Genomic DNA, 12,538 nt, shown 5'->3' on the forward strand with positions numbered 1-12,538 from the left:
TTTTACTATTTCTCAATTGAAAGTAAAACAATTAAGTAAAATAATTATAAGAAATTTTATTTTTATTATAGTAATTTTTTAATATATTTAATCATATTTTAATAATGTTATTTGATTCAAAGATAAAAATAAATATATTTTTTTATTTAAATATTTAATTTGTATTAATTTTTAAAATATTAACCAAACATATTCCTAATTTTTAATTTCCATTTTTATTTTTAAATTTTCATTTTTCATTTTCGTTTCAGTAATACAAAATGGTGCCCTTAGATTTTTTAAATTGAGAAGAATTTCTAAAATTTTTTAAATCTGAGGAAAGCTCAGTGTCTTTTTGCGGAGAGCGGAGTTCAGTGTGTTTTGCCCATAAAATATATAAATTAAGTGGGGAGAAAGACATGAACGGCGACGGACAGAGTCACGGCTACGGCAGTGCAACAGCAACACTGAATCACCGATTCCGAAGCTTTCCGGTCTTTTTGACGTTATGCACGCGCTGGCAGCTCTGCGAGCTACTGTAAGTCTTCCTTCCCAAATCTCTCTCGCCCAGCGGGTTTCGTGACTTTTTATATCATTCCGATTTCGAATTCTTAAGGAGCTTAACTAAATTAGAATCTGACTTATTACTATTGCATTGAGCTTATTGAGTTGAATTTCTAGTGATTTATTGTGTTGCAGTACATATGGAGAAGAAACCCTGGAAATTTTCGATCCCGCAGTTTTTCGTCCAACAATGGAAGAGGTCGCTCACTTCTCCCCGCTTTTCCTGGAGAATTTGGGGAAAAAAACGAAGTTTTGATTGTTTCTTGTACACAATCAAATTAATATCAGTCACCAAACAAATTGGCAAATTTTCTTTTCTTTCTCATTATAGATAGTGTTCCTGATAAAAACCCTAGGGATTCGCTCGCTAGTCGCCTGAGCCCGCAGGCTCTGTGCGCTCGCCTGGCCCAAAAATAAATTGGTGTTCCTGATAAAATCCAAGTGCATTGTTGGTTTATCGTTATAATTAACGAGCTCCTTTCGTTTTTAGACAATTCTTATTTTTATTCTTTTAGAAATTATAAAATTTCATATTTCAATCATTTGTATATGTAACTTAGACAACATCTTTTTATTATTTTTCAAGTTTACTTATAAATGTAAGAAAACTGGGAAAGAAGGTATCATTTTTGTTATTCTTTAGAAAACCAAAAATGAGCTGTTTTTTCCCAAGTAAACCCGCCCAAATTTCTGTCCTGTAGCCTGTGTCTTTTGTTTGAAAAAGAAAAACTTGTTCTTAAAGCTGTGCTTCTTTGGGTTTCTAGGAGAGCTATCAATTGAAGAGCAAGCAGAAAGAAAGATAGGATGGCTGTTGAAACTTTTCTTTGCTGGGACTGCATCAGTCTTTGCTTATCAGTTTTTTCCGTACATGGGTATGCAAATTGGCTTCGAAAGCAAGAATTATTTAATTTATGATGTTAAAAATAACTGAGTGGCTTTGTAGTTTTTACTTGGGAAGTGTTCATAAGCGTATTATTTTATTTCATTTTCTTTCTTGTAATAATTGTTGTTGCAGGTGATAATTTAATGCAACAGTCTCTGTCACTTTTGCAAGTCAAGGATCCCTTGTTTAAAAGAATGGGAGCATCTAGATTGGCCCGTTTTGCAATTGATGGCAAGTTTCATTTATGTATTTTCCTTGTTTGATTGTTATGTTTTTGGAATTCTGGTAGCACGTGATTAACAAAGCTTTTCATGACAAATATGAGAAAGTAAAGCACTTGGTAATTTGGTGATTAACCTCCTTCGCCTTGATTTTAGACGCTTTAGAAGTGTGATGATGAGACCTAGAATAATTGGACTAAGGGAGTAAGCGATGGTTTAATGCTTTAATGGCACTTCTGAAGTACTCCTAGCTTTTAGAGGATGTCCTAGATTCTATAGAATGGGGGAAAAGAAATTCATATGGCCTACCTCGTTTAGTGGGTCTTATGGCTTGTTGCAGTCATTGTCAGCATCGTAATGGTTCATGATGTTAGTGTTGTTGTTGTTTATACACACATGTGCACAACAATAACGACAACAACAACAAACCCATGGCTTATCCCCCTTGGTGGAGGCGGGTACATGAATTCTTTTATGCCAATTTGCACAATTGTGAGCAATTTCCTTTGACAATCATGTAAACATGTGGAAAAGGAATCATATAGCCAATCCCACCTAGTGAGCCTTAAGCTTGGTTTTGTTGTTGTTGTAGTTGTTGTTATGCACTTGCACATTGGTATTCTTATAAAATTTATGAGAATGTTAAGCACATACATATCCCCAATCTTGTTACCTTTTTTCTAAGTATCCTTGTTAACATTGACCATTATTTGAGCATACTATAAATTTCTTTGATTTTTATGCATGCAAAAGTTGGCAATTTGGTTTATATATTCTGTATCATTTTTGTTCTCTCCATTTCCAACGCGTCTCTAACCCCCACCTCACCTGGACCTAAAAAAAAGAAGGAGAAAGAAGAAAAAGAAAAAAGCAAGAGGACATAAATTGTGCATCCATGATGGTTAAATAACCATTAAGTTACAAATCCAAGCTCTTGAAATATCAGGATATAAATGCTACCGATGCCACTGTTTCATAGTACAGCTGCTTCCTTTTTCTCATGTCCTTATTGTGAGGGAGTTACTGAATTATTTGTATCCTCTAGCAGCTGGAAGTGAATTCTGTTGTAGTGTTTACTATTTTCTTTCAACTGTATGATTTATCTTGAGCTGCATGAATTTTAGAAATATTTTTGTATATCTAGCTGTTTTAACACAGCTTTTGTTTAGTGGGACTTGTGGATGAATATACCTTGTGCGAAAAAGAAATCTTATATGAGAAATGGAAACAGTATTTTTGCAGTAATGGCTGTTCTGAAATAATGGAACCTCTAGGTTTTTCTGAATTGTAAGCTATTGATGGCTGGGAGATGAGTCTGAAGACGCTTGAGGATTGTATAGTGTCTGTATCTTGGTTTGAAATATGCCTTCTCATTTGATTCATAGATGAACGAAGGATGAAAATAGTGGAGATGGGTGGAGCTCAAGAGCTTATAAACATGTTGGAGGCTGCCAAAGATGATCGCACGCGGAAGGAAGCATTGAAGGCTCTCGCTGCCCTCTCAAACTCTGGTCTGACTTTCATGTCTTCACTCTCAGTACTGATACTTTAATAAAATGCTTATATTGGTGCTTCAAAACCATGTCACATGCAAATGAGATTCTTAAAAATGTCTCATATAGATTGTTCCTGTGCGTTGCATCTTGTGACTTGTAAACAATATTTTGCAAGACAAGTGTAGGACTTGCAAGAGTAGACAGTAGAACTCCTCCAGATGTATTTCTTGAGCTTTTTATGATTTTTTATTTCTACATAACATTTCTATATAACAAAATTGTTGGCCAATTTGGAATAACATGAGATACCTGAATCAATCAAATGCGGTGAGAGAGCCTATGGTTGTCAGTGGCATGGAATTTGATTTTGATTGTGTTTGATTAAGGAGTTTAATCATATATTCTTAACATTAGCCATCCACAGTTGTTGGATTCAGACTGCAAGGCACATTTGTTACGAAAAAAATAATATTTACATTTTGGGAACATTTTAATAAATTGTTCGAACTGTCTTACAAATTATTTATGATAAGCGCCATTCTCGTTGCATTGCCTGTGGAAGATGTTGGGGCACTGACTGAGGTTGACTCTTTTTTCTCTCTTGCGAGTAATAATATTATATTTTGTGAGCTCTGTTATTCCTTGAATTTTGTTGCTTTTCATTGTTGTTTTGCAACTTTCACATGATTCCAAATCAATTACAAAATGACAGTAATGCTTGCTTGATTTTCCACCCAAAAGAGGGTATTTAATTTATAATTTTTCCATGAGGCTTCATTGAAACATGATAGTTTTTGCCATCTGACATGATTGGTAAACAAGCAGATGAAGCTGTTAGAGCTCTGCACGATTCTGGAGCAATCTCAGTTATTAGTTCTACCCCAGATCCCTTATTAGATGGAGAAGTCATGAAATACAAGTCAACCTTGCTGAAGAGATTCAAAGACCTGAGATTCGATGTCCCGACTTGAGATATGTCTCGGGCACAACGCTTTAAAACATGTTATTTCAAAAGGCAACATCTAAGGTTACAGGAATCTTGTACTTTTTTGTTCGACTTGCACTACTTAGAACTTCATCTTTTTGTGCACTTCTTTTGGGAGTCGAGTATAATATGAAATATTGTTTGAAACTTTGTGAATTTAAAAAGCATTGTCTAACTTCTAAATGCAATGAAAGCTTCGTCTTCCCCATGCTTTGTGCATTTCTTTATGGGCGAGAATCCCCACAGCTGTATTCAAGATTATTGGCAGAAATGAAATTTTTTGAAGTCCCACTATAATTGTGATGATGATGAATGAAGTTTGGAGCTAATTAATGTAGGTTTTATCTCCTCCTTTGTTCCAGTCAATTACGTATTGTGCCCGCCTGCCCCTTTACGAGATTGAAAGCCACACCATCTATTTTACTGTCTGAAAAGGAACAATGCTTCTCTTAGAGTTCCCATATTTTTGTCCAGTTTTCCTAGGCTTCATTTGAAGCTCGAAAAGTATTGGGAAATGGAAAATAAAATACCGAAAGAATTCACATTTTCATGTTTGGTATTCAAAGAAAATGAGGAAGAAAATAAAAAATTTATCAAATCTATGAATAAAATTTTGACTTTACACATAATTAATATTAAGTTTTTCTTAATTTGTAGTAATATTAAAATAAATTATTATTTTTTATCATATTTAATGCAGAAAGAAAATATTAAAAAAAAAAAATAAGTTTCTTTTTTATTTTTTTTTTTCAAGTAAATTTTTTTATCCAAATGGACCCTAAAGAAATGCATTGTCTTATCATTGAAGTCCATAATTTATTATCAGGATGCTTCGTTCATAATTTGTATGAAGAAATGCATTTTTTATGTCCTTGTAGTTGTAGCCCATTTCCAGGACGTTTTGTTCATAATTATTTATCTTCTCTCACTTTCCCTTTAAGAAAATCACCATATATATAAAACTTGGGAGAACAAGAATGACTTAATTGGATATTTACCAGCAATATCAACATTAACTATGCTATGATGTCAACATAAGTTGAATTACAACTTCAGAAATTCATAATAAATTAGTCACGTAGCACAATATTTTATAAAGCTAATGCGTTCTCTCTGATTCAGACATGGCCCTTAAATTTCCTGGAAATGTTACGGGCCGCATAAACCCTTACATAAAGGGTGTCTTACGGAATGGCTAAAGCAGATCCATTAACAGTTTACATTGTTTTATTGAGTGCGCCTTCCTAATCAAATATTGAAGCATTTCAATTTCAGTAATAATGGCAGCGACTCCTAATCAGTATTGGCCATGCATATGGGTTTCCCACCATGTACTGCAGTGTTGTTGGGGATGGCTCATGGAACAGATTGTGAAAGAGGAAGGCTCATGGGTTCTCAAACTCCCACCTGCAACTGCTGGATGCCAATGGACTATGCCTTCATTGTTGCACAGCTTGTGATCCTCATGAAATGAACTCCCTCTAATTGTTCCTCTGTAGTATATGTTAAAACATATATATGATTTTAAGTTTATTTTACAATCCTACACCCCATCAGCTGTGTAATTTCATGTTTCTAAACTTACATTCGTCTCCGAGTTCCATTCTTGTTTTCTTACTGATATGCAGAAGGGCTACATACCCCCAACCCTGGCACTTCCTGTCCTAGGTGATTGTTTGAATCAAATCTTTTGTACCCAAAAATAAAAATCTCAAATAGAACGCTGCACTTTGCCAATATATGTATATTGATCATTCAAAGAAATGCCCAAAAATTGTTCATTAACTCACCAAAAGAAGAAAATATATTTCTCGATGCATGCATATAATTTGTTGTATCAATGTATGGAGCTCTATTCAATTCTATGATACAAACAATTGAATATTACACAATAATACAATTAAAACAATCGATCAAGCACAAACCCACAAACAGAGGGAAGGGGAATTATGATTTGCTTCCAATCACACTATATATAAATTAGAGGAAATGGCAATAATACTTGTTACAGCAGCCAATACTATCATTGTTGTGGCCATGACCTCATCTCTTCTTGTAGATATGCCATGAACATCTCTGCCATTGAAAAAAAGAGAAGGGGAATCAGATTAAGCAGATGTTTTCAAGAATATACAACTCCAAAAGAACTCTAAACTCTTTCAAGCAGTAGAATTTGTGTTACAGTCCGAGTTACTATGATAAATTGCCCAGGCTTGGTACTAGGTTGAGGTGGGGATGTATGCGATTTTCAATTGGACAGTGTGGTGTAGGCTGAGCTTGAGCGACCTAGCTCAGTTTGAATTTGACCAATTTGAACCATTTGTATGGATCGTGTGTTTTTTCTATGTGCAATACTGCAATATATTTTTTAGTATTGTCAAATGGGTGGGTTGAGCCTGATCTGTTCTTTATGTAGGTTGGATTGGAGCAAAGTTTGCAACTCAACCCAACCATTTAACAAAGTCTGCATGTGGAACTCCATGGACTATGCAAATATTTTAACCAAGATAGATTTACAACATACAAATCTCAATATCTCAATAATTTTTCTCCAAGTAGATTCACATGAACCCACATTCTAGTACAAGTGACAAGTGAGTGTGTGTGTACGTGAGAGAGAGAGAGAGAGAGAGAGAGTTTGTACCTCAGAACAATTGCCCCTGGGAAGATGAAAGCAACGCAGACTGCAAAAGTTGACCCAACAAACTGAAAGAAATACCATATATTGGGGATGGATATGGCTGCAAGGTAAGAGAAAACTAGCAAAACACAAGTGAGGGACAAAAATCTGGTGGTATCTGCTGCCAGAAGAGGCCTCTTGGAGAAAAGAAGCTCGTCTATATTGGCTCTCATAGAGAAGTTCACGAGTGGGAACACAAGCACCAGGTGGAGTGCATAGCTTAACCGGACTACATCATTTAGCGCTGCACCGATTGCTGTATCAGAACTCCGATCAAAATTTACAAGTATGTCTGGCATGATTGAGTCCCCAAACAAAAGATACCCGAAGAAACCTATGGTGAAGTAGATCATGGCACACAGTACCAGTGAGATTCGGACAGCCGAGATCATGTCAGATGGCTTGCCAAGCTCAGCTCCAATTGGATGTACTGCACCATATCAGGGGAGGGTACTTGATTGTGAGAAAACATTGCCTTTTAGGACAAATAAAATTGAGATTGGAATTTGAAATTAGGTGAAATTGGAAAAACTTTCTCCTGAAATTGGCATGAAATGCTGGTGTATTTACGGTCTCAACTTCTTGTTCCAAAACATTATCGTCTATAACTATAATAACTACCAATATTCAATTTCTATGATCTGGAAACACGTATATATGTCCAATTCTCACCATTAAAATGGAATGTAAAAGCTGTGACGATGACAGGAACAGCTGTGAAGAGCTCAAAAAAGCCAGAGGCATTGGCACCGTCCATGTCAGGTAGGAGCCTTGGGCTCTTTGTTTTGCCTTCAAAGAGTGCAGAAATTGCCAACACCGAGCTTATCCCAACAAACACCACCGCCAGAAAAACAGCTACTGCCGAACTATACCTCAATGATTCTGTAAAAACACATTATAGTCCCACAAATTAACGTTATAATTAATTAACCATTCCATTCTGCATATGTAGATAACCTCAAATTTTCATTATTCAATAGCATCGGCACATGAGTAGCTGTTATTATATCAATCTCCACACCAAAAAATCCTCAGAATTAATTCATTATGACATCAAAATATGAAAATTGAAGCTATTCAGTGGGTGGTGTCAAAGACAGTGACAAATATTGTGAACATAAAATATCTGTCTTTAATTTCCTGTTAATTCTACAATCCCGTCTACAGAAAGACACCCATTCTTTGTTTCTTCACCAGTTCATGTAATCCATTTCTTTGGTAGTTCTAAATTTGTAAACTAGTATTTTATTCTCAGTTTCCATACGTGTGATTTTTCAAACTAAATGCCTAATTAGAATTTAATTATGATCACAGATAGACCATTAATTAGTTCAAAAGGACATTAATAACATGTTAAGTTGTAAATTTTAAATTATTCTCTTTAATAATGATAATAGCTATACACCATTTAATTAATTTGTTGCTAATTACGAAGAGATATCGATCAACATAGGGAAGAAGCTAATTTAAATTTTAAACAGTAGAGAATTGGATTTGAAACTGACCCACGCGCCTAAACAACACGAGCGGAAGCAGGACAAAGACAAGGAGGAACAGGAGAGCACAGGCGCGGGAATTCCACCAATGAACGCCGAACCATTCCTGCAGCACTCCCAGGTGCACCGTCGTGGACCCCGCCGGCTGATTTCCCGACAAGGCATCCGCTGAAATTCGTCATTATAACGTACTTTAATTAATTAATCCGCCATTGGTTTTCTTATTTGATTAATTGATCACATTAATTAAATTTCTATTGCAGAACCTTAGTTTTTTTTTTTCTTTTTTTTAAGCAAGAAAAAAAAACTAACTAAGGTTCTGCAATAATTTCAGGCGATGTTGTTCAGTAAAATTTTTGCAAAAAATTCAAAAAAAATTTTAAAAGATGGTATTAGCAGAATATTTTGTACGAATTTTGAAAATTTTGGAAATAAGATCATATATGTAAACAAGCTATATAATTATATTAAAAATATAGCTCACCGATAATTATCAGATAAACAATCAAACAACCGAGATTCAAGACGGTGATGCAAATCTGCACCAGGACCGATCCGAAACGTCCGAACGATTCCGCCATAAGGCCGGCGTACGTCGTGGCCTCCCCGGAGTGCGTAAACCTCATCAGGAACTCCACGGACACGTCGACGAGCAGAGCCACGCCAACGATGAGTGCGAGCGCGGGAACCACGCCAAGGACCTTGAGAGTCGCCGGAATCGACATGATCCCCGCGCCGATGATGCTGGTCGACACATTGAACACCGCGCCGGTAACGGACGCGCCTCTGCACTCGTGGTCGGGCGCCAGAGAACCGAGCTTGGGGAGAAGCTGAGAGCGAGCTCCGGCGTCTTTCGTCGCCGGCGACATCCCGGAGATTTTATTCCCGAGAGCTTTAAGTCTCCGTTGTTGATCGTTGTCCTCTTCGCCATTATTATTATTTAAGCAAAACAGGGGAGGAATGGCAGGCAGCTGGTACTCGTATTCAATTATTTACGTTGAGGAAATTACGAAAATGGGTACCGGAATGAGGAGATTAGAGGCGGGAGAGATTAAGGGATAAAGCTGATTTGGGTGAGGGGCGGGAAGGTAATTAAGGAGAGAGGAATGATTGGACAACGGACAATGACATAAATGAACTTGGACATTGCCACGTTGGTGGAACTTTCAGGATTTCACATGTGAAAGTAAAAATGAACGTGGACGGAAATGTGGGCTGCGTGCTGAGTCACGAAGCGAGTCAACTCCGTCTGCGGGGGACGGAATGTCCTACTCTTCTTTGTCATTAACTTAATTTAATTTTTTAAAAACAATTATTAAAAAAGAACACGTGAATTAGCTATGTGTGTGTATATAGTTATATATATTAATCATATTAACTTATTAAGCACAAACATTTTATAATACAACTAATAACCTCACATTTTGTGATTGAAAGTTAGGCTTTAAATTTTATAAAATAATTTTTTTTATAAAATTTTCAATCATGCAACTATGTAATTGAAGATTTTTATGTGTATGTGGGTATAGAATGACAGATTAATTCTTAATTAAAATTTTATTTTATCAATTTAATTTATATTCATAATTTATTGAGAGTGAATTATGAGACTATTTGAATTAAGTGTCACGTGAGTGGATCCAAAAGATTTTGCCGCACCAAAAGTTCAAGTTACAATACAAATATATTGATATTTTTATGTTGCACTAAATATGAAATACAGAAAGTGTCTAATAAGCATTATGCATTGAATGATTCTTGCAATGTTTGAATAGATTTTTTGAATAAAGGTATCAATCACAATGTCAATAATTGTGTTGTTTTTGGAAATGGGTTGAGATAATGAATTAAAATTCTTTGAAAGAAAAAAATTAACAAATTTGATTGCATCTATACATATGTTGTGTTTGGCTTCTGAGTGAAATATTAGTAATTTTCAATTTAGTGATAGTGCTTAACTTCTTTTTTTTTTTATTTTTTATTACTCCCTCTTCCTCCTGGTTCATGATTAACTTTCTTTATTTATTTATTTTATTTTTTAAATATTAATGTATAATTATACTAAGAATCCTCTTATCTAATTCATTATTAAATGTAAACGAAATGTTATGGAAAATCTAAAAAGTGCATGAGTTTTATATTTATAAGTGATGCATATATATAGAAAATCAGTAATTAATTATTTTTTGCATAGATTTTTGGATATAGAGTATTGTGGCTTCGATAAAATTTTTTGTGTCATGGTGTCACCTTTGGTTGAACTTGCCAACTGCGTGCAAATTTTAAATGCTTCTTAGACCAGCTTTTAGAAACTCAATTTATTATCTAAGGTATTAGACTTCTCCTCTTATAATTAATCTTTTTACTTAAATATCAATTTTTTTTTTTTAAAGAAAATCACAAAACCAAAGAGAACCCTAAAGTATAGCTAAGAAAGTATTGAGTTGATCAACCAAACAATCTTGAAAGTTGAAATTCTATGTTTAGGAAAAATCAAAATTCGAACTTTGATTCTGAATATGTGAAAAAATTTATATTAAAATTAATAAAAAATTGTACCAAATATAGTTTATACTTAAACACATCTAAAACCAAAATATGAAATCTATTCTTCAACTACAACTTGTCCCAATTTACACAAACTCAAGTCTAATGTCTAAATTTTAAATTTCCAAAAACAAAAATTATCATGGGACTTTTGTATTATGAAATATTTCTTTAAATTCTTAAAAATATTAACCTAGTTCAAAATCATATGTCCTCAATTAATGTGAGAATGTTATACCCACCATTCTTTTTGATAATTCTTGATTCTTTATCTTTACTAGTTGTGGGTACGCACGATGCTGTGCTCCATGGTTTTTAAGTGACGATTGTATCAAAATTAATTAATTAATTAATATATTTAAATAAAAATTATTTTAAAAATTGTTATAGGTGGTTATGCCGTATTTTTTAAATCTTTATAGGTAATAGGAGCATTATTCGAATATTTATGAGTAGTTATATGATTTTTTTTGGAATATTTAAGGATAGTTTTAGAAATATTTTGGAGATGTGACAAAGAAAGGAACTGTTTTCCAATAGTAGAGAAAAGAATGTCCATTTTGTGACGAAAATGCCCACTATATTGCATCAAATGAAAATATGTTAGATGATTAGAAGAAGAAGAAGTAATAATGTAACACCCCGACCCCAAGGGGCCTGGGATATTAACTTTTTACCATTGATTTACAGCGAAAGCAAATAAACTCAATTATATTTAAACCAGAGCGCCAATTATCCATATTACAATCATTTATTTCAAAAGAAGAATAATTACATAAGCATAAATATCCGGCATCATACTAATATTTCTAAATAATTTTTATTTTTCTATCCCCACCCGTATGCTTGCTAAGCCTGATTTCCAACATGCTCTTCAGAGTTATCTGAAATAAAAATATGATTGGAGTGAGACGACGTTCAGTAAGTAAATAAGATTATTATTAGTGTGTGGCCAAAATGAGCTTTTAAAGAATTTCGTAAAATAATATTTAATACTATAACTTCAAGACTGCTTTTAGAATAAATATAGATTTAAAAATTTCTGCATAAAACTTTTATCATCAATTTCAACAGTAAATTTTTACAATCATATACTATAACTGCTAAATTAAACCTTTAACTTTAAAACTGTAAAAATATTTAATGATAAACATACATATACTTTTCCTTATACGTTTTCCTTAGATCGTCATTTAAGCACCAAAATGATCCTTTTTACGTAAACTTACACTTTTCCTTCAAATCATCAGTAACTTTGTACACGTAATTAAATATGTATAAACATATATTATAAAAACCACCCTTAGGCCTGTTTGCCGTAAGTCATGTTTACCCCCATGACTGGATTGTGCGATCCGAAGACTGGACTTAGCTGGCTGGCCGACCAAACTAAATCAACGTACGTAAACTTTAAGTGAGATTTTCCTTATTAAGTTCTGGTCTGAAACCAGGTGTGCACTCAGGAGAAATCCACTAACATAAATAACCACTCTGTAAACAGTGTGGGTGCACTCTAATTCGTATAAACTTTAAGCTGCGGTACCGAGCATCTGTAATTTTGAACTTTCGTTGCCATAAGGAGTTTTAAAATCATCTTATTATAATTTATGCAATTTAAAATAATATCGTGAAAATCTCATCTTTACTCATATTTTCATAAAAAAATGTAACGTAGAAATAAACTCAT

General features: G+C 34.1%; 2 protein-coding genes across 4 annotated transcripts; one reads left to right on the forward strand and one right to left on the reverse strand.

The window, feature by feature from the left end:
* Window positions 1-285: 285 nt before the first annotated feature.
* Window positions 286-4,336, forward strand: LOC131165542 (uncharacterized). 2 transcript variants are annotated; one of them, XM_058123441.1, is made up of 6 exons: window positions 286-517; window positions 679-742; window positions 1,308-1,415; window positions 1,559-1,657; window positions 3,033-3,158; window positions 3,969-4,336. In XM_058123441.1, the coding sequence occupies exons 1-6, from the start codon at window positions 488-490 to the stop codon at window positions 4,112-4,114; spliced, it is 573 nt and encodes a 190-aa protein (XP_057979424.1). In that variant the 5' UTR covers window positions 286-487; the 3' UTR covers window positions 4,115-4,336. The 2 variants fall into 2 exon arrangements, with proteins under 2 accessions (XP_057979424.1, XP_057979425.1); XM_058123442.1 differs by lacking the exon at window positions 1,559-1,657.
* Window positions 4,337-5,902: 1,566 nt separating this feature from the next.
* LOC131165543 (amino acid transporter AVT6C-like) lies at window positions 5,903-9,370 on the reverse strand. Of its 2 annotated transcripts, XM_058123444.1 has the most exons (5): window positions 8,789-9,370; window positions 8,314-8,472; window positions 7,481-7,690; window positions 6,773-7,238; window positions 5,903-6,204 (listed from the first exon to the last, which is right to left on the reverse strand). In XM_058123444.1, the coding sequence occupies exons 1-5, from the start codon at window positions 9,171-9,173 to the stop codon at window positions 6,093-6,095; spliced, it is 1,332 nt and encodes a 443-aa protein (XP_057979427.1). In that variant the 5' UTR covers window positions 9,174-9,370; the 3' UTR covers window positions 5,903-6,092. The 2 variants fall into 2 exon arrangements, with proteins under 2 accessions (XP_057979427.1, XP_057979426.1); XM_058123443.1 differs by having other exon boundaries at window positions 5,903-7,238; window positions 8,789-9,253.
* Between the last annotated feature and the right edge of the window lie 3,168 nt (window positions 9,371-12,538).

The sequence above is a fragment of the Malania oleifera genome, chromosome 10, assembly GCF_029873635.1.
Source record: "Malania oleifera isolate guangnan ecotype guangnan chromosome 10, ASM2987363v1, whole genome shotgun sequence".
Classification (NCBI taxonomy): Eukaryota; Viridiplantae; Streptophyta; class Magnoliopsida; order Santalales; family Ximeniaceae; genus Malania; species Malania oleifera.